We start from the raw sequence: 20,401 nt of genomic DNA, 5'->3' as shown, positions 1-20,401 counted from the left end.
CCGAGAACTAAAGTCCAAAATATATAAAGAACACAAGAAGTTAGGAACTCATAAACCAATTTAAAAATGGGGTAAAGAGCTAAACAGAGAATTCTCAACAGAGGAATCTCAGAAGGTTGAGAAACAACTAAATGTTCAAAGTCTTCAGTCCTCAGTGAAATGAAAATCAGAAGGACTCGAAGAATCCATCTTACACCAGTCAGAATGGCTAAAATCAAAACCTCGAGTAACAGCACAAGCTGGCAAGAATATTGGGCAAGGGGAACACTCTTCCATTGCTGATGGGAGGGCACATGTTTACAACCCCTTTTGAAAAGTAATTTGGCAGGTTTTGTTGTTGTTTTTGTTTTCTGAAAATTGGGAATAGTTCTACCTCAAGACACAGCTTTACCACTCGTGGGCATATACCCAAAAGATGTTCCACCATACCATCTCAAGGACTGTTGCTCAACTCTGTTAATAAAACCTTTATTTGTCATAGCCAGAAACAGAAAACAACCGAGATGGACTTTAACTGAAAAATAGATGAAGAAAATGTGGTGTGAATGATATTTCACCTACACAGTGAAATATCATTCCACTGTATAAAACGAGGAATCCATGAAATTTGCAGGCAAAGGGGTGAGATTTGATATTTCAAACACAGGCATGGTATGTACTCACTTAGAAGTGAGTACTTTTTCAGACATATAGTACAGAATAATCATGCTAAGATCCACAGACTTAAAGAAGCTAAAAAATGAGGACCCAAAGGAAAATGCTTGATTCTCACTCAGAAGGGAAAATAAAATAGACATCAGGATTTGATTTAGGGAGGGAAATTTGTGGGAGATGGAGAGGGGAACTAAGGTGGGGAGCAAGAGTAGGGTGGTATCAGGGAGAAGAGATACCTGAGGGGAGGCACCTCTGTGATGAAACAAAGACCAGGGACAGTGGGCGCTCTTAGGAATCTATAGGGGTGAGTCAACCTGCAGCAGGTGATATGGAGCCCTAAGCAGTCATCTCCTGTAACCAGGATGGACTTCCAGTGGAAGGAGGGGAATGCCAATGCCCTCACAAAAACATCAAACCAAAAATTATCCTATCTACAAGATATTCAGGGATTAAAATGGAACAGAGATTAAGGGAATCACCACCCAATAACTGGCCCAACTTGAGACCCACACTGTGGGAGAGAGCCAGTCTTTGACACCATTAATCATGTTCTGCTATGCTTGTAGACAGGAGCCTAGGATAACTCAGCTGAGAGGCTTCATCCAGCAGAGGATGGAAACAAATGTACATAACCACAGACAAATATCAAGGGGAGTTTGGAGAGTCTTGTGGAGGAGTTGGGGAAAGACGTTGAACTCAAAGGAGAACAGTGTGATTGAGGGGTCAGGGACACCACAAGAAAACCTACAGAATCAACTAACCTGGGCCCGTGAGGGCTTACAGAGATTGAACCACCGATCAAAGAGCCTGCATGGGCTGCACATAGACCCCCCCTCCCCATATGTAGCAGATGTGCAGCTTGGTCTTCATGTGGGTTCTCTATAAACTGAAGGGAGGACTGCTTCACACTGTTGTCTGCATTTGGATTCCTTTCTGCTCGTTGAGCTGCCTTGTCTGGACTCAGTGGAAAAGGAGCTAAATCTCTACTCTTATTTAGAGTAATAGGACTGGTTACTATATACCATATTTATATTCACTATAGAAACCTTACCTTTCTTGAACCTCACATGTTTCACTTTAGTTCTCTTGGCTGATGATCTCGTGCTGTGACATAGATTTTAAAGTTAGCATTATTGTGCTATTCATAAGAAAAACATTTAGTAAGTGTTTTAAGTACTTTATATTTTTGTCCCTTCTGTATCTTGCTTTAGATGTTTACAAACAATATTTTTTTGAATCAGGTCTCACTATATATTCATGCTGGTCTGAAAACTGCTCTATGGAGCATCTTGGCCTTAACTCACAGAAATCTGTTTATGTCCTACTTCCCAAGTTCTGGGATGCAATGCATGGGCCAACAGGACTAGAGAAAATGTTGAATTCACTTTTCAGCAATTGACTATGATTGCTCACTGCTCTCCTCCCACCTTTTCTCAAGAGAAAATATGAGGAATAGTTAGCTCTTAATTAAAACAGAAACAAAAGTGCATGTGCGCGCCCACACACACACACACACACACACACACACATACACACACACATTAAAAAGAATTAAAGACAAGATTGGGCATGCTGAGGGTGGTTTGGCTGTAGACACTTATAGAAGTCTAAGAGGAAGGATTCCAGGCCTGAAGGAGATAGGAACTCCAGAGGACGACCAACCACCAGAATCAAATAACCTGAACCCTCAGGGCACTCAGAGATGGAACAATGACCCAAAGAACAAACATGGGTTGGCCGGACATCTCCGAGCACTTATGTAGAGAAGGGGAAGCTAGGTCTTCATATGGGTCCCAATCAACTGGGATGCGGGTATCAAAAAAAGCTGTTCATCCTACCTCAGAAATATTCTTCTAGCTGAGCTGCTTTTTCTGTCCTCAGAGAGAGACGAAGTGCCAGGTTTTGGACATACAGTGAGTCCTAAACTGCTCAGAGGTGAAGTGGAGGAGGGGCAGGGAGAGACTGTGGGACTGGGTGACCAGGAGGGGGTCAGTGAGCTAGATGTAAACATGAATAAGAAAAAAATAAAATTAAATTTTTACGTAAATCATTAAAGTTTTGAAATGTGTCTTAAATCACAGAAAGAACTGTTATTTGGAAATAATGGCTCAACATAAGCAACAGGTATACATATCTACTAAACAGAAAATTTCAGCATAAACAGATGTATTCCATATGGAAAAAGCATGTTGCATTGTAAGAGATACATATTCACAGAATTCAGTACAAGATTTATAATGCTAAATAAAGTACTAGACTCAGTGGAAAGAAATGAACTACTTATATATCCACTTTGAAAGCTCCATCTGAAATGTGGAAGAGAAATGTCTTGAACTGTGGAATCACCACAGTTGCTGGGTACCTGTGCTATGACAGTTTAAGAACATCTCCCAGTGAAAGGTAGTTTTCTGCTGACTTGGACATTTCAAAACTCAAACATCATTTGGAAACACTGTTTTGTACCTGTGATTATGTATGGTATAATTCTAAAGAAATGGCTTATGCTGTCATCTTTGGGGTCACAGGTTATAAGTTTTCAGGCTTAGGGACTGTGGGTGTTTATCCATGCTAGAACACTTGCCAATGACACCTATGGCTCTTCATTCAGTGGCAAGCACTTTCAAAAGCAAAAATACAATGGCAGTGGAGCAGCAACTGATCTTGGTCATCCTTTGGCTTGGTGGATGGCTCATGAGGTGAACTACTGAACTAGGCAGTGATCCCTGGTGCATGCTGTTCTTTGTTGTGGTGAAACTGTCTCTTTTCCAGGTCCCCCTTCATGTGTGCTCAGCTTCCTAACTATGTGCCACTGAGTTTCTTGCAATCTCTCTATCATTTTAATACTCCTGGCTTAAGCAATTGTCACCCTCAAGAGCAGCACTAGGATTGAAGAAAGGAAGAAACTGTACCTTTTTGCACACTTTGCTGCTAAAAATTCTACCATTTCAGGTTTCTGTTCAAAATTTGCTAGTTGCAACGGTGTCAAGCCATACTATAAAGGAAAAAAACATTACATTTTACAAAACTACTTGTCTCTCAACAATCTGTTCATCACAGATTTTGTGAAGATAAATACACACTGAAAAGAGTCACAAGGGATCATTCATCCTACAACACCTGCTGCACTTTCCCACACACAGCTGTCTTTTTCTCTTTGACACACCTTTTCCCTGTCCATCCCTGCCTATAACACCACTCCCTTCCAGAACTCTCCCCAAACACTCAAGGATTCCAATCTTCTTAGCTCCTTGGAGTGGGGCCTCCATTGCCACTGCCCTGAAATACAGAGTACACTTTGCTATGCCCCTGTTGAAGGAGTGTGCTCAAGAGGGGTCTGAGGCAGAGTTTCTCAACCTGTGTTTCAAATATATTTCTTTTCTAAACTAAGAATTATCTCACAAGCTGGACACCAAAACTTTTTAAAACTTAAATAAGATGTTTGTCATATTTTCTCCAATGATCAAATTTCTTAATTTCCTGTTACCTCTCTCATTTTTCAGGCTACCCTCATCCTGAGCCAAACACGTATCAGTACCTTCTTTGCAGCAACACATTTCTATTTCTTCTACAATTACTTAACTTGAAATGAATTTATTTTTATTGTCTGTGTATATGTGATGTTTGGATGGTCCTAAATCCTTTATTTTTGAATTTTAAAATCAAGGCCAATTCTGAGACAAAATACACTATGCTGTGTTTTTTTGAATGAACTACCAAAAAATATGAAAAAACACATTTGGAGAAAATAAAAGGGTTCCTCTGAAGAGATTCAGTGAGAATGCTGAGCTTCTGCGTGTAGAAAATAGATGTGCGTGTCACTGCTAGAGGTGCCCTGGGAATGAAGTTGAGTGATCTTTACCTCTGTTTTTGCTTCGATGTCTACGTTGTGCTCAAGGAGCATTTTTACAATCCTTAAGTTACCCCTGCATATAGCATGATGTAAAGCTGCGTTCCCACTGAAATCCATCAGATTTGGATTCGCATTGTGGGTAAGCAATACAGAAGCACAATCCACATTGTCTCGTTGGATGGCCTGTAAAATTGTACAAAGAAATACATCTTAAATTCAAGGAAGTCAAGAGAGATGTTTCTACCATTGCACTGAATCGTTTCCCTTAAATAAAACATAGAGTTTCAGTTCTGCATATTATCACCCTCTTTAGACACAAGGTCTTTGAAGAACCCCCAGGCTTGCTTGCCTAACTTTATAATCTCCCCTCCACATCTCTTTCCCAGTGGTAGAATTTAAGGGTTCTGCCAACACACCTAGATATGCTAAGGATTCAGGGCTGGGCTGTTTGGTTGCTGCAGTGCAGAGATTAGTTGTTTGGTTAGGTTTTTGTTTGTTGGTTGGTTTTGTTTGTTTGTTTGTTTGTTTGTTTGTTTTTTGCCAGTGGAACACAGGCTTAACACACCTAGAAAGTTTCTCACTTGAGGAAATACCTCTATCAGTCTGGCCTCTGGGCAATTATGTGAACTATTTTTTTTTTTAGATCGAAGTAGGAAAGTCCAGGTTTTAGGAGTTGGGGCATGCCTGGGACAAAGGCCTCAGTTTTGTTAAAAAACAAAACAACAACAACAACAACAAACACCTGAGCAAGCCTTGGTAAAAGCCACGGAAAAGCTGCATTCTCCTGTGAACTCCAGTTTAGTTCCAGTTTAGTTCTTCCCCCCCCCCACCCCCAGTTCCTGATTGGAGCTCCTGCCCTGGTTCCGCTTGAGAATGAACTGTGATGTATAAATGTAAGCCAAATGACCATTTCCTTTCCTGAGTTGTTTTTGGTCAGTGTTTTATCACAGTAACAGAAACCAAACAAGGACAACCTCTAGTCAAGTTCATATCAAAACAGATGGCCAATAGCTACCTTAATCAAGGCTGTGCAGCCTTCATCATCCCGGATGTTAATGCTGGAATTATTTTGTAATAATAAGGTCACCACGTCTGGATGGTTGTGGGCACATGCATAGTGCAGGGAAGTCCTGCAAATGGAAAGGACAAATAGGGACATTTCAGAATGCGAAATAAAAGCCCCATCTCCTTTAAGCACCACATACTATGAAGCCAATTTTCTTCTGATGTAAGAAAATAACTGGAATTCCCTTATTTATTTATGGCAACGCAAATGTTCATTTACTGGGCTAGGGATATAGTGCATGGCTGTCCCCGCATAAGGCAGGTGTTCTCTCGACCTTCATCCCTGTACAAAGAATCATAGAAAAGTTCCCAGTAAGTTGATCTCAGCATGAATTCAAATCCTACTCTAAGATCTGGTACTCACTTGTGACTACTTGGGATTTCTATGAGCTCCATGACTCCATGTCCCGATCCAAAGAATGGAGATTAAGCAGAGCTGTTATCTTACCCGGGGCTGCTGTGAGGCTTCAGTTGGGATGGGCAAGAACTCTGCTAGAACATTACAAGCATTTACAGCTCCTGAGAGTTCAGCATTTGCTCATCATGATAATGATTTCTCTTCCTTGTTATAACAAACACAACATTTCAGTGAAGGTAAAACAGGATTCTATCAACCGTACACATATCAAACTTTTCTATTCAAAGAAGTTTACAGTTCTTTAAAAATGACTCTTTTCACCAACCAAGTCTTGAGCATGATAATCCTCCTAACTCATCCTAAATAGTGGCAGTGACACTGGGCTCACTGTCCCTTCTCATTCACATTTTAGCCTCTCTAACATTGGAATGTCATTCATCATTTCTATTATTTTATACCTATAATTGCCAATATTTTAACTTTGTTTCTCTACAAAATAAAGGGTTATCATGAAACCCATTGTGCCTTACATTGAAAAAAATATGGCACAGTCCACAGGTAAATGGCAATGATACAGATCACTTGTACCTATGGAAATTCTTAACAACAAACAAAACTCTAAGACCTCAGCCATCAATTCTTTGTTTGGTTGGTTGGTTTTTTTTTTTTTTTCATTTCTACATTTCATTTTTTTATGCCCACGAGTATTGTTTCCATACCTGGTAGCAGCGGGAGCACAACCTACTCCTTAGGTAATAGATACAGTATCCATGGTAATCCAGGCACTAAATGGTAGCAAAGCAGGACGTCATGCTTTGCCATAAAATGGTCAATGTGCTCCTGGACTCACACCAAAATTGGGTCAATATCCCTACAAGGTGATAACCTATGTCATCCTAGCTCCCATGCTTGATATTCAAAATGTTAGAAGCACAATGAAACTAGGGTTCCAATGAGCATGCGTCAGTTCATTTAACATTTAAATTTATAGAATGTAAGGAAGCTTGACTGGGCAGAGAAACGTAATGGTATAAGACTTGAAAGATCTAGAGAGATAGCAGAATGTGTATTCTACACAGTAGTATCTAAGATATGTGTGGGGAATGAATGGGCTGACAGAATGAAAAACTACAATTGGACAACTCAGTGTTTTTACAGAAAACATTCATTAAGCAAAAGAATATCTTAAACTATAATTTATAATTTATTCATCTATTATTTATATGAAGTTCCAACTTAAAGTCTCTTTGAAGTACAAAATGTTCAAAAAGCTTGTGGACTACAGAAAATCTACAGTTGTGTCATTGATCCCCCTTCATAACCTAGTATGACCTAAAAATAGGAAATAAGAATGAGGGACTGGGATGGTTGGTAAAACTCAATTGGTAAAACACTTGCCCTGAAAACCTGAGAGAAGATGTGGGGATAAGGGGATCCCCAAACCTTACTTGCCTGCAAGTCTGAGAATCAATGTGCTCCAAGAGAGTAAATCAAACATACCATGGGATTTGGGTGAGTGAACATGTCTCTAAAACTGAGGGACCATTGGGTGGAACCCACCAGGGGCCCTGATGGCCAGAGTTCCGTCCCCAGAACTCACAATGTTGCAGAAGAGAACTGTCAAGTGGCGATTTCTCTGATCACCCCACACTCAGTTCCACATGTGTCAGACACAGAAAAGGAAGAGGAAGCCAATGTCATTCCCTTCACGTGTGTATCAATGCACAAATAACATGTACATATGATGAGAAGCGGGGTTGGTGGTGGCAGGGGACTGTGTCATTGTTCCATTTCAAAATGTCTTTGATCCATTTGCAAAAATGGGTCATATTGATCTAAGATTTCATAGTGATTTTTTCCATTCCAGTTGACGATTTATCTTATGATAAATTTTTCAGTGCTGTATATTAGTGTCAATGGTCTATATATTGAGACAAATCTAGACAGGTGGCTTGGCAGTTAACAGCTCTAGGTATGTTTTCTAGAGCACTCAGCTTTGATTGCTAGCACCCACATGGCAGTTCACAACTGTGTATAGCTCCAATTCCAGGGGACCAAGTACCTGATTCGGTCACACATGGTGCATCGAAAATGCACATAGACAAAACCTCTGTGTGTGTGTGTGTGTGTGTGTGTGTGTGTGTGTGTGTGTGTGTTGCTGTGCATGAGTGTCTTCAAAGTTTTAGTGTAACATAAAAATAAAATGATGTAGTTTGATTAAGGCCTAGGAGCTGGTGTTCCAGGGTATGCAGGTCTCATATGCCTAAGAGCATTAAACAGGTAGACAATGCAGGGGACCCCAGTGAAAATGAACCTAAGCATGCCATCTCTCCTCCATTAGGATGTGGCCCTGAAAGTTGATTTTTCTCCCTGTTTATCTCTGAGTATACCTGACAGATCCCACCCACCTCTGTGCACCCCCCACCACCACCAATTTCAAGCCCCATTACCTGTTCCTCCTATCAGATTCATCCACATGATGTTGACTGGATTGGATTAGCTTCTCGGTCATATCCAGGTCTCCCACACTGGCCGCTCGTTGTAATGGACCTATAGGATCATAGCCAATCAAGTAAAGGGGAAATTTTTTCTTTTTCTGAGGATGCATGCATCTAAGACCCAGACATGAATGCCACAGGCGGGTGTACCAGCGACCCCTTCTGGGGATGTTCATTGTCTGGACATCATCGTTGATGTCTTCCTCCATTATTGGAGCCTAGGGTCACCCACGAAACTTCTTCCCTCTCTTCCCTTCCCTTTAACTGATAACTGAATCCAAAATTCTATAATTAAAGAAAAAAGAGCCAAGTATTGTATATAAAACGCAGGAGAGCACAGCCAGTTCACTGTGAAGTGAACTGTACTTCAGCACGTAGCAGCAGCACAGCTCTGCCAGCACCACCACCATGACATGCTCTGAGCACACAATGGTGCTATCTATGATGTGTATGCATGCCTGCCTCAGACTGCAGTGGCAGGAGCCCACCCTCCTCGGTGCCTGTGCAAAGCACTGTCAATTTTGACTCTGCATTAGATCTCCCTACATGGCCTTCAAAGGGAATACTGAGGGCAGATAGATGATGGTTCAGATCCTTTGCAACCCTGCAGCCCTGCCAATATGTGGACCTAACTGGCCTGATGGGACAAAAATAATCATCCTGTGTTGCCAAACCCAGACCCAACACCACAAATATGTTATGTGGCTTCTTATAAGGATGTTAGTGGTTAAGGATCTGACATGAGAACTATGATCTAAATAACCACACAGGATTACCATCTTATAAGAAATCAGCGGGAGAAGACTATCTCCCAAGGAAGAGGAAGTAGTGCATAGTGTTATAAAGAGAGAAAGAAAAGCTAGAGCAGGAGGGTTTAATAAGAGGCAATTGGGAGAGACAGGTAGAGGCATGGGGTACACCCTTCCACAGCCCTCACCTCTTTCAGGCTCTGTTACCTGCCCCTCCTATTATATTCATCAACATGATATTGAATGGAGTTGATGAGTCTCTCCATTGTATCCAAGTCACCCATGTTGGCTGCCCAGTGATTCCTACCTGATAATGTAGAGAGGGTCAGTTTCCTTTGGTTATGCAAGCACCCACAGCCCTGGCATGCAGGCCTAGCTAAAGTAGGAAATAAGGGGAGGAACCACAAACACTAAAGGCCCTTTGAAAAGCTATATGGAAATCAGCTACTCTAGCAGCCTCCTATGCATTTATGCAAGGAATCCATATGGAGCCTAAAACTGACAGAGGAGGCAAGGCTCCAACTACACATCCTGTGCCACCAAGTTACACCTCCAGTAACAGGAATGGGTTGCAGCCTGTTGAGTCATTAACCAAAGGGTCCTACATAAAGCCTCAACTATCAGCACAGGCTAGTGCCAAGACTATTGGGTGGTCTACACAATCTGATGTTTAGGACTGATTTCTGAAGGTAACCTTTCTGTCATCACAGTGCAATAGGTTGAGCTGGGTCTAACTAGACTCTTCACCCTACTAACCAGAGTTCATAAGATTGGAAGGAAACCTGTTTACTACTGGAGAACAAAGGAAATCCTCAATATCTGTCAGCTACAAACCCTGCAACTTACAGTAACACCTACAAAGGAGCTCACAACCATCTTCAAAGCCAATTATAGGCTATCCAAATCCTCTTGCATTGTCACAGGCCCAGACATGCACACAGTGCACACTCATACATGTAGGCAAGACATACATACACATGAAATAAACATAATTTATCTTTCAATAATAATGGGTTTACAGGTATGTAATACACTTATTACTAAGCTCATTCTATGAAAGTATACAATCTAGTAGTGCCTTCTTAGTATGTCATTAAAATTATGTACCCATTACTCTGTTTTAAAAACATTTTTATCTTTAAGAAGAAACCCTAGCAATGTATTGGCTCATTCCTGAATCCCTGGATGAAGTCTACTTGATCATGATGGGTGATGTTTTTAATGTGCTGCTGGATTTGTTTTGCAAGTCTTTCCTTGAGTATTTTTGCATCAATGTTTATAAAAGGAATTGGTCTGAAGTTCTCTTTCATTGTTCAGTGCTTCTTGGTTTAGGTATCAGGGTGACTGTTGCTAATACAATGAGTTGGGCAGTGTTCCTTCTGTTCCTATTTTGTGGACTAGTTTGAGGAGTATTAGCTCTTTTTTGAACTTCTGGTAAATTCTGCACTAAAACCATCTGGCTCTGGGCTTTTCAGTTGTGAGACTTTTTTTTTTAATACATTGGAGCTTATGTAGGTAATGGGGAGGGGAGTTAAGAGGGTAGCAGAGTCAGAGAAAGGCAGACAGAAGGAGAAAGTAGAGACATAGAGGCTGGCCATGGTCACATGAAGAGAGAGGGGAAGAGAGTGAGAGAGAGGGGGCACAAGGGGCAAGAGAGAGGCAAGAGAGCAAGAGGGTAAGAGCTGGTTGTGAGACTTTTACTGCTTCTACTCCTTCAGGGATTATAGGACTCTGTAAATCTAACAAACATGCTCCAAAAATTGTTTCAAACTAAAATTAACCCGAGTGCTCGTGTTTAAAAACAACAGCATTCTATCCTTTAACTCCTCTGTTAGGGACCTGGGTTCAGTCCAATGGTTAGCTGCTAGCATCCAGTTTGGGGGCAGGGAAGTGTGCAGGGAGGGAACCAGGAAGGGGGATAACATGTGAAATGTAAATAAAGAAAATAACCAATAAAAAATAATTCGAGTCAATAAATCAAATAAGGAGTTTCATCAAAAAACAACAATAACAGCATGTAGGCCCCTCAGTGACTGCAGGGCCTGAGAGCCAGGCCTGGCCATTGATAAGTCATTTACATAGTCCTCTCCCCTCTGCCTTTATCAATATTTGATGACAGGCTTCAGCATGCTTTTGGTGGCAAGTCCTTCTGGAGCCTCTTCTCATTTGACAGTGATACAACAGAGGTCTCAGCAGGAGCTCACATCACAAGTCACCTCCTTCCTGAGGTCAACGTGGCCCGTGATTGGCTGGGCAACTGTGGCTGGAGCCAGGGCATTTTGTTGATGAATCCTAATGATGTGGGAAGGCCTGGCAAGCCACCATCCAATTAGAAGCCTGTTCATGTCTGGGTGGTTTCCAGACAGAAGCAGGGCTAGGATCAGGCAGGTGCAGGCACATCTAGGGGGACTGAATGCTTTGCAGGTGGATGGGGGGTTTACATGGGTCATCATCTCCAAGAGAAACCCACGTAGGGTCATTTAATAAAGTCCAACAGCTGCTCAGAAACCATAGTCACGCCAGAGCAGTGCATGATGTCTCTTTACAGGTTACAAGGAGGAGGGCACTCGCCACAACAATAGCATACGTGGCTGCCTGCACCCTCGGGACACCAGCCTCTGTGAAGTTCATCACTATCTGCATCCATTACACTGTGTCTTTGGCAGTGAGGCAGCTCTGTCTGGTGACAGGGTCTGTTGGTAAATAAGGATGTAGGGACATGTTCTGGGGGCCAGGGATATATATACAATGTCAGTTTCTGACCTCATCTCAGATAAATAGGAGGGTGAGACAAGGCAGGAGGGTCAATTTGCGGCTGCTTGGTGTCTCTGGTCTGGATTCCTAGTCCATAAATAACTCAGTGCCTTCAGGAGGCCAGACATGCTGGCTGCACCAGGAGCCTATGTAAAGGGTCACAGCTGACTGTGGAGCAGGCACTGTTGAACTCGACAGTTCTTCCTCTGATATGCAGATGTCCCCTGGCTTGGAGAGTCTTCCGGACATGGATTTATTATTCTATAGGAAAGAAGCCTGACATTCTGTTGACTCAGACCAAGGTACTTGTTTTAGGGTCAGAGACCTGAGCTTACTTCTCTGGATGTTGGCACCCAGACCTGGCTCACTCACATAGATGGGACCACCCCCAAGACCTTCTCAGGACACAGGGAGACCCTACAAGGGACTCCATTTCATGATCATTAACCTGGACTGGCCAGACCATTTACAGGTGGCTTGATCCATTCTCTCTACCTCTACCCATGGTAAGTTCAGCATAGTGGAGAGAGCTGGGGTTTTCCTTATTCACTGACAGCTATGTGCTCCTCTGGATGGACAGGTAGGGGAGAAGAGGGAGCTGGCAAAAATCTTGGAGTCAGGTGCCCTTCTCTGGTTCCCCATGCTGGTCCTGCGACACTGTGGGTCACTTCATGCTCTTGTGCTACATGCTCCTATTTATATTTGTTTTCTTTTCTTTTCTTTTTTCTTTCTTACTTCTTTTTTTCCAGTGGCATTGGTTTTTTTCTGGTCCAATATCTATTTACAAATTCAGACAGTGCTTAACAAAACTTTAGTTAGGTCACTGTACACGTTCCTGATAAAATGTGCATATTCAGCTTCCGTTTAGTTTTTTGTAGAACATGATTTTAATATTTTCAACTGTCAATATTCAACATAAAAAATAATTTTAAAGACATATTTTGTTGTTCTGTCTCCATTGTCATTTCTGATTTTATTAATTTGGATACTGTCTCTGTGCCTTCTTGTTAGTCTGCCTAAGGGTTTATCTATCTTGTTGATTTACTCAAAGAACCAGCTCCTGGTTTCGTTGATACTTTGTATAGCTCTTTTTCTTTCTATTTGGTTGATTTCAGCCCTGAGTTTGATTCATTCCTGCCATCATCTCTTCTTGGGTGTATTTTCTTGTTTTTGTTCTAGAGCTTTCAGTTGTACTGTCAAGCTGTAAGCTCTCTTCAGTTTCTACATGGAGGCACTTAGAGCTTTGAGTTTTCCTCTTACAACTGCATTCTGTGTCCAATAAGTTTTGGTGTGAAATGTCTTCATTTTCACTAACTTCTAAAGAGCCTTTAATTTCTTATTTCTTCCTTGACCAAGTTATCACTGAGTAGAGTGTTGTTCAGCTCCCATGTGTATGTGGGCTTTCTGTTCTTTGTTGTTGCTGTTGTTGTTGTTGTTATTTAAGACCAGCCTTTGTACATGGTGAACTGAGAGGGTGCATGAGATTATTTCAATCTTTTTGTGTCTGTTTAGGCCTGTTTTGTGATCATTTATATAGTCAGTTTTGGAGAAAGTGCCATGAGGTACTGAGAAGAAGGTATGTTCTTTTGCTTTAGGATGAAATGTTTTATACATATCTGTTAGAACCATTTCTACTCTTAGTATCACTGTGCTTCTGTTTACATTCTGTTTCCATCATCAGTCCATTGCTAAGAGTATCCCACTATTATTGTGTGGGGTGTGACGTGTGCTTTGAACTTTAGCAAAGTTTCTTTTATGAATGTGGGTGCTTTTGCGTCTTGGAGCATAGATGTTCATAATTGAGACTTCATCTTGGTGGATTTTTCCTTTGACCAGTATGAAGTTTCTTTCCTTGTCTTTTTTGATAACTTTTGGTTAAAAGTTGATTTTATTCAGTATTAGAATGACTACTCCAGCTTCTTTCTTGGGACCAATTGCTTGGAAAATGGTTTTCCAACATTTTACTCTGAGGTAGTGTCTCTCTTTGTCACTGAGGTGTGTTTCCTGTAGGAAGCAAAATGCTGGATCCTCTGTAGATATCTAGCCTGCTCACCTATGTCTTTTGGGGGGAACTGAGTCCATTTATGGTAAGAGTTATTGATTAAAAGTAATTGTTACTTCCTGCTACTTTTGTTCTTAGAGGTGGAATTATGTTTTTGTTGCTATCTTCTTTTGGGTTTGTTGAAAGATTGCTTTCTTGCTTTTTCTAAGGTGTAGTTTCCCTCCTAGTTTTGGAGTTTTCCATCTATTATTCTTTGTACAACTGGTTTTATGGAAAGGTATGGTGTAAATTTGGTTTGTCATGGAATATCTTGGTTTCTCCATCAATGGTAATTGAGAGTTCTGCTGGGTATAGTAGCCTAGGCTGGCATTTGTGTTCTTTTTGGGACTATATGATATCTGCCTAGGATATTTCTAGCTTTCAGTCTCTGGTGAGAACTCTGGTGTAATTCTGATAGGTCTGCCTTTACACGTTACTTGACCTTTTTCCCTTACTGCTTTTAATATTCTTTATATATTTAGTCCATTTGTTGTTCTGACCATTACGTGTCGGAAGTAATTTCTTTTCCGGTCCAATCTATTTGGAGTTCTGTCGGCTTCTTGTATGTTCATGGGCATCTCTTTCTTTAGGTTAGACAAGTTTTCTCCTATAATTTTGTTGAAGATATTTACTGGCCCTTTAAGTTGGGAATCTTCACATTCTTCTATACCTATTGTCCTTAAGTTTGGTCCTTTCATTGTGTCCTGGATGTCCTGGATGTTTTGGATTAGGAACTTTTTGCATTTTGTATTTTCTTTGACTGTTGTGTCAATGTTTCCTATGGTCTTTTCTGCACCTGAGATTCTCTTCTCTAGTTCTTCTATTTTGTTGGTGATGCTTGCATCTATAACTCCTAACCACTTTCCTAGGTGCTCTCTCTCCAAGGTTATCTCTCTTTGTGATTTCTTTATTGTTTCTCTTTCCATTTTTAGATCCTGGATGGTTTTGTTCAATTACTTCACCTGTTGGTTGTATTTTCCTGTAATTCTTTGAGGGACTTTTATGTTTCCTCTTTAAAGACTTCTGTTTACCTATGTTTTCCTGTATTTTTAAGGGAGTTATTTACATCCTTCTTAAAGTCCTCTATCATCCTCATGAGATGTTATTTCAAATCAGAGTCTTGCTTTTCTGGTGTGTTGGGATATCCAGGGCTCACTGTAGTGGGAGAACTGGGTTCTGATGATGCCGAGTAGGCTTGGTTTCTGTTGCTTATGCTTTTGCCCTTGCCTCTTGACATCTGGTTATCTCTGGCGCTCGCTGGTTTCGCTGTCTCTGACTGTGGCTTGTCCCTCCTGCAAGCCTGTGTGTCAGTACTCCTGGGAGAACAGGTCTCTCTTACAGGAATTTGGGTATGAAAAGCTGTGGCAAAGTGTCAGCTCAAGAATGTAGACAGAAACCAGAAGGACCTGTCCATGGCTGTTCCTCCGTTCCTGTGTCATGAGGGTTCTGGGCAGGTCCCTCCAGTCTTAGCTGTGCTCACAGGAATGTCTGCACTCCAGTGCTACCTGCACTATCCCTGCAGTGTTTGGCTATCAGCTATGCATTTCTTATGGATGATTCTCAAGCTGTGGGCAATTCCTATGGATGATTGATAGGATATAGGTTTTTCCTCCAGATGGTTGCCAGGTTGGGGCTATGCCATGTGCATAACTAACAGGCTGTAGCTATTTCCTGTGGATGATTGATAGGTTATCGGATTTTCCTATGAAGACTGACAGGTTGAATGTATTTGCTATGGATAATTGACAAGCTGTAATTGTTATGTATGCCTGACAGGCTGTGGGAATGTCCTAAGGATAATTGACACGATGTGGGTATATCCTATGAATGATTGAAAGTCTGTGGGCATTTCCGGTGAATGATTAACAAGCTGTGGGCATATATTGTGGGTGAATGAGAGGATTTGGGCATTTTCTATACATGACTGACAGGCTGTGGACATTTCCTATGGATGATTTGCAGGTAGCAGTCATTTACTATGGATGAGTGACAGGCTGTGGACATATCCTGTGGATGACTGAAAGGCTGTGCATATTTCCTATGTGTATTGAAAAGTTGTAGATGTGTACTATGTATGGTTGATAAGCTTTGGGTATTTCCTATGAATGATTGACTGGGTGTAGGCACTTCCTATGGAAGATTAACCGATTGTGGACTCGTCCTTTGGACGAGTGACAGGGTTGGTATGTGTTTACTGTGGATGATTGACAATCTGTGGCTAGGACATGTGGTTGATTGACAGGCTGTTGGCATTGCCTATGAATGATTGACAGGCTTTGAGATATCTTATGAAAGATTGACAGGTTGTGGGTGTTTCCATTGGATGACTGACAGGCTACAGGAGTTTCCAATGCACAATTGACAGGCTTTGAGCACTTTTTTTTTAATTACGTATTTTCCTCAATTACATTTCCAATGCTCTCCCAAAAGTCCCCCATACACTCCCCCCTACTTCCCTACCCACCCATTCCCATTTTTGGCCCTGGCGTTCCCCTGTACTGGGGCATATAAAGTTTGTGTGTCCAATGGGCCTCTCTTTCCAGTGATGGCCGACTAGGCCATCTTTTGATACATATGCAGCTAGAGTAAAGGGCTCCGGGGTACTGGTCAGTTCAGAATGTTGTTCCACCTATAGGGTCGCAGATCCCTTTAGCTCCTTGGATACTTTCTCTAGCTCCTCCATGGGGAGCCCTGTGATCCATCCAATAGCTGACGGTGAGCATCCACTTCTGTGTTTGCTAGGCCCTGGCATAGTCTCACAAGAGACAGCTATATCTGGGACCTTTCAGCAAAATCTTGCTAGTGTATGCAATGGTGTCAGTGTTTGGAAGCTGATTATGGGGTGGATCCCTGAATATGGCAGTCTCTAGATGGTCCATTCTTTCGTCACAGCTCAAAACTTTGTCTCTGTAACTCCTTCCATGGGTGTTTTGTTCCCAATTCTAAGAAGAGGCACAGTGTCCACACTTTGGTCTTCATTCTTCATGAGTTTCATGCATTTAACAAATAGTATCTTATATCTTGGGTATCCTAAGTTTTGGGCTACTATCCACTTATCAGTGAGTACATATTGTGTGAGTTCCTTTGTGATTGTGTTACCTCACTCATGATGATGCCCTCCAAGTCCATCCATTTGCCTAGGAATTTCATAAATTGATTCCCTTTAATAGCTGTGTAGTACTCCATTGTGTAAATGTACCACATTTTCTGTATCCATTCCTCTGTTGAGGGGCATCTGGGTTCGTTCCAGCTTCTGGCTATTATAAATAAGGCTGCGTTGAGCACTTTTACGTTAAATTGATAGGTTTTGGGCATGTCCTGTGGATGATTATGAGCCTATGGCCATTTTTTTGCATGATTTCAGGCTGTAGGAATTTTCTATGGATGACTGACAGGCTGCCACACACTCTGGTGGAGTCAGCCTGACAGGCGAAAGCTTGAAAGTTATCTCATGAGGAAAAGAGTTTCACAGTAGCTCCCTCCTGGAGTCTGGTGAAAGCCACGCTCTCCAGTTGGGTCAGTTTGACAAGCAGAAGCTTGGAAGCTGCCCACAAGGAAAAGAGTTTCACAGAAACTCCCTCCTGGAGTCTAGCGTCCCCTCTATTCCATAAATTAATTTTCCATTCCCGCATTAGTCTAGTGTATGGATCCCTGTGGTCTCTATTTAGTATTACCCTATTACAAGTGCCTTTTAAGATTGAATTCTGACATAGCTAAAGCCTCCCCCAGTGTTCCAAGATCCCAGAAAACAGCAAGGAGTTTAACCTATTCAGTAACTAATTAAGCATTACAATAGACAGAGCCATTAACTCAACTGGTCGGCAGGAAGAGCCTGGGAATCTCACTGAGATAAAAATCTTTAGTACAGGCTATATTCCATGCCAAGAGCAAGTTGATTCTCCAGATAAGATAAGAATGAGCAAGACCTAGGAATTTAGGTGTCCGTGATACTACATTATTCTTGAGGCCTGCCAAGAGTAATTACCCCCTGATGCTTTTAACACTAAAGTGTGAAATTCTTGCCTGTCACTAGGCTGATCCTAGGCAGGGCTGATTATCTCTATTGCAAACATTTATCTAGTTCCTACAAATTCCTTTCACAGTCATTTTTTGTATCTGGTAAATTTCAGTGTACCTTGTCTTTTGTGATTTGTAGCTCCTGATAATTCTCTGTAATATAAAATAGTCTAATGCTCGACCCGACATTACATTCAGATTCTACACAACCTCTCCTGTGTGCATCTGTTTGTCAATTAATCCTACTCTTTGTACACCTGCCCAAGAGACCCGTTCCATGCAGACACAGGGACCCAGAGGGTCTGCGTCAACAGGCTGTGATTATTTCTTCTGGTTGACTCTCAGGATTTGTGAGTTGCTTGTAAATAACTGACAGGCTAGGGACGTTTCCAGTGAATGGTTGACAGGACTTGGGCACTTCTTATGGATGACTGCCAGCCTGTGCACTTTTCCTATGGATAATTAACAGGCTGTGGGGGGTTGTTGCACAGATTTTAATAAGCTATGTGTGTCCTGTGGATGATTGACAGGCTTTGGGTCTTGCGTAGGAATGACCTATAGATGCAAGTCTACAGATCTCTTGAATCTATATAAATTTTTGATAACAAATGAAAACCTAAACCCTAAGTCATCATTACTTTGATTTTTTTCATTTACACATTTCTTTTGATTTATGCCCATGAGTAGTGTTTCCATACCTCATTACCAGCAGGAGCACAACACACTCCTAAGGTAATAGATAAAGTGTCCATGGTAATCCAGGTGCTAAATGTTAACAAAGCAGGACCTCATGCTTTGCCATAAAATGGTCAGTGTGCCCCTGGACTCACACCAAAATTGGCTAAATATCCCTACAAAGTGATAACCTATGCCATCCTAGCTCCCATGCTTGATATTCAAAAGGCTTTAAGCAAAATGAAACTAGGGTTCCAAAGAGTATGGCTCATTCCATTTCATAATTTAAATTTATAGAGGGTGTGAAACTTGACTGGGAAGTTGAACATAAAGATATAAGAATAGGAAGATCTGGAGAGATAGTAGAATCTATACTCTACACAGTAGCTATCTAAGTTATGTGTGGGAAATAAATGGACTGACAAAATGAAAAACTACAGTTGGACAATTCAGTGTTTTTAAAGAAAATAATCAATGAGTAAAAGAATATCCTGTGAATGATTGACGGGGTGTAGGCATTTCCTATGGAAGATTAACCAATTGTGGACTTGTCCTTTGGACGAGTGACAGGGTTGGTATGTGTTTATGGTGGATGATTGACAATCTGAGGCCAGGACATGTGGTTGATTGAAAGGCTGTTGGCATTGCCTATGAATGATTGACAGGCTTTGAGATATCTTATGAAAGATTGACAGGCTGTGGGTGTTTCCATTGGATGACTGAGAGGCTACAGGAATATCTTGAAACTATAATTTATAATTTATTCTTTATTATCTATATCAAGCTCCAACTTAAAGAATAATTAGCCCCTTAGAACTACAAAATGATCAAGAAGCATGGGGACTATGGAAAATCTACAGTTGTGTCATTGGTTCTCCTTCATAACCTAGTGCAGAATAAGAATAGGAAATAAGAATAAAGGGCTGGGGTGGTTGGTAAAACTCAATTGGTAAAACACTTGCCCTGAAAACCTGAGAGAAGATGTGGGGATAAGGGGATCCCCAATCCTTACTTGCCTACAAGTCTGAGAGTCAGTGTGCTTAAAGAGAATAAATCAAACACACCATGGTTTGGGTGAGTGAACATGTCTCCAAAACTGAGGGGCCATTGGGTGGAACACACAAGAGTCCCTGATGACCTGACTTCAGTCCCCAGAACCCATAATATGGCAGAAGAGAACTGTCAAGTGGCAAGGTCTCTGACCACCACACACTTAGCTCCGCATGTGTGGGACACGGGAAAATGAGAGGAAGACAGTGTCAGTCTCTATCCTTCACATGTGTATCAATGCACACACCACATGTGCACAAGGTGAGTATGGTGGAGCAGGGCCATGGCAACAGTTCAAAACGTCTTTGTTTGGTCCACTAGACAACACAAGACATATTGACCTATCGTTTCTTGGTGATATTTTTTGCATTAAAGTTGACAATAGACCTTAGGATAAAACTTTCCATAATATATATAACAGAGTATAAGTAACATAAATATTATGGAGAGATGGCTTGGCAGTTAAGAGCTCTAGTTTTGTTTCTAGTGCACTCAGTTTTGAGTGCTATTACCCACATGGTACCTCACAACTGTCCATAACTCCAATTCCAGGGCATTCCCCACTCAATTCTAGCACACAGTGCATAGAAAACACACAGCAGCAAAAATACTCCTCTATATAAATCTACAAAAGTTAAGCACATACAATGAAGTAAAATGTATGTACTTTCTTTTACTAAGTCACATTAA

General features: G+C 41.4%; 1 protein-coding gene across 1 annotated transcript in view; it reads right to left on the bottom strand.

The window, feature by feature from the left end:
* Positions 1-8,634, bottom strand: part of LOC147002399 (uncharacterized) — a 41,987-nt gene extending 33,353 nt beyond the window's left edge. The window contains exons 1-6 of the mRNA XM_085843910.1: positions 8,378-8,634; positions 5,520-5,634; positions 4,514-4,687; positions 3,564-3,646; positions 2,493-2,651; positions 1,706-1,758 (exon numbers count right to left, since the gene is read on the bottom strand). Coding sequence (XP_085700036.1) covers positions 1,706-1,758; positions 2,493-2,651; positions 3,564-3,646; positions 4,514-4,687; positions 5,520-5,634; positions 8,378-8,634 — 841 coding nt within the window. The remainder of the gene's footprint in view (positions 1-1,705; positions 1,759-2,492; positions 2,652-3,563; positions 3,647-4,513; positions 4,688-5,519; positions 5,635-8,377) is intronic.
* Between the last annotated feature and the right edge of the window lie 11,767 nt (positions 8,635-20,401).

Source organism: Mus caroli, unplaced genomic scaffold (assembly GCF_978045245.1).
Source record: "Mus caroli unplaced genomic scaffold, Mus_caroli_1 scaffold_10, whole genome shotgun sequence".
In the NCBI taxonomy this organism is placed as follows: Eukaryota; Metazoa; Chordata; class Mammalia; order Rodentia; family Muridae; genus Mus; species Mus caroli.
Note: the sequence above shows the minus strand (reverse complement) of the source record. Positions and strands in the feature narration are given on the sequence as shown.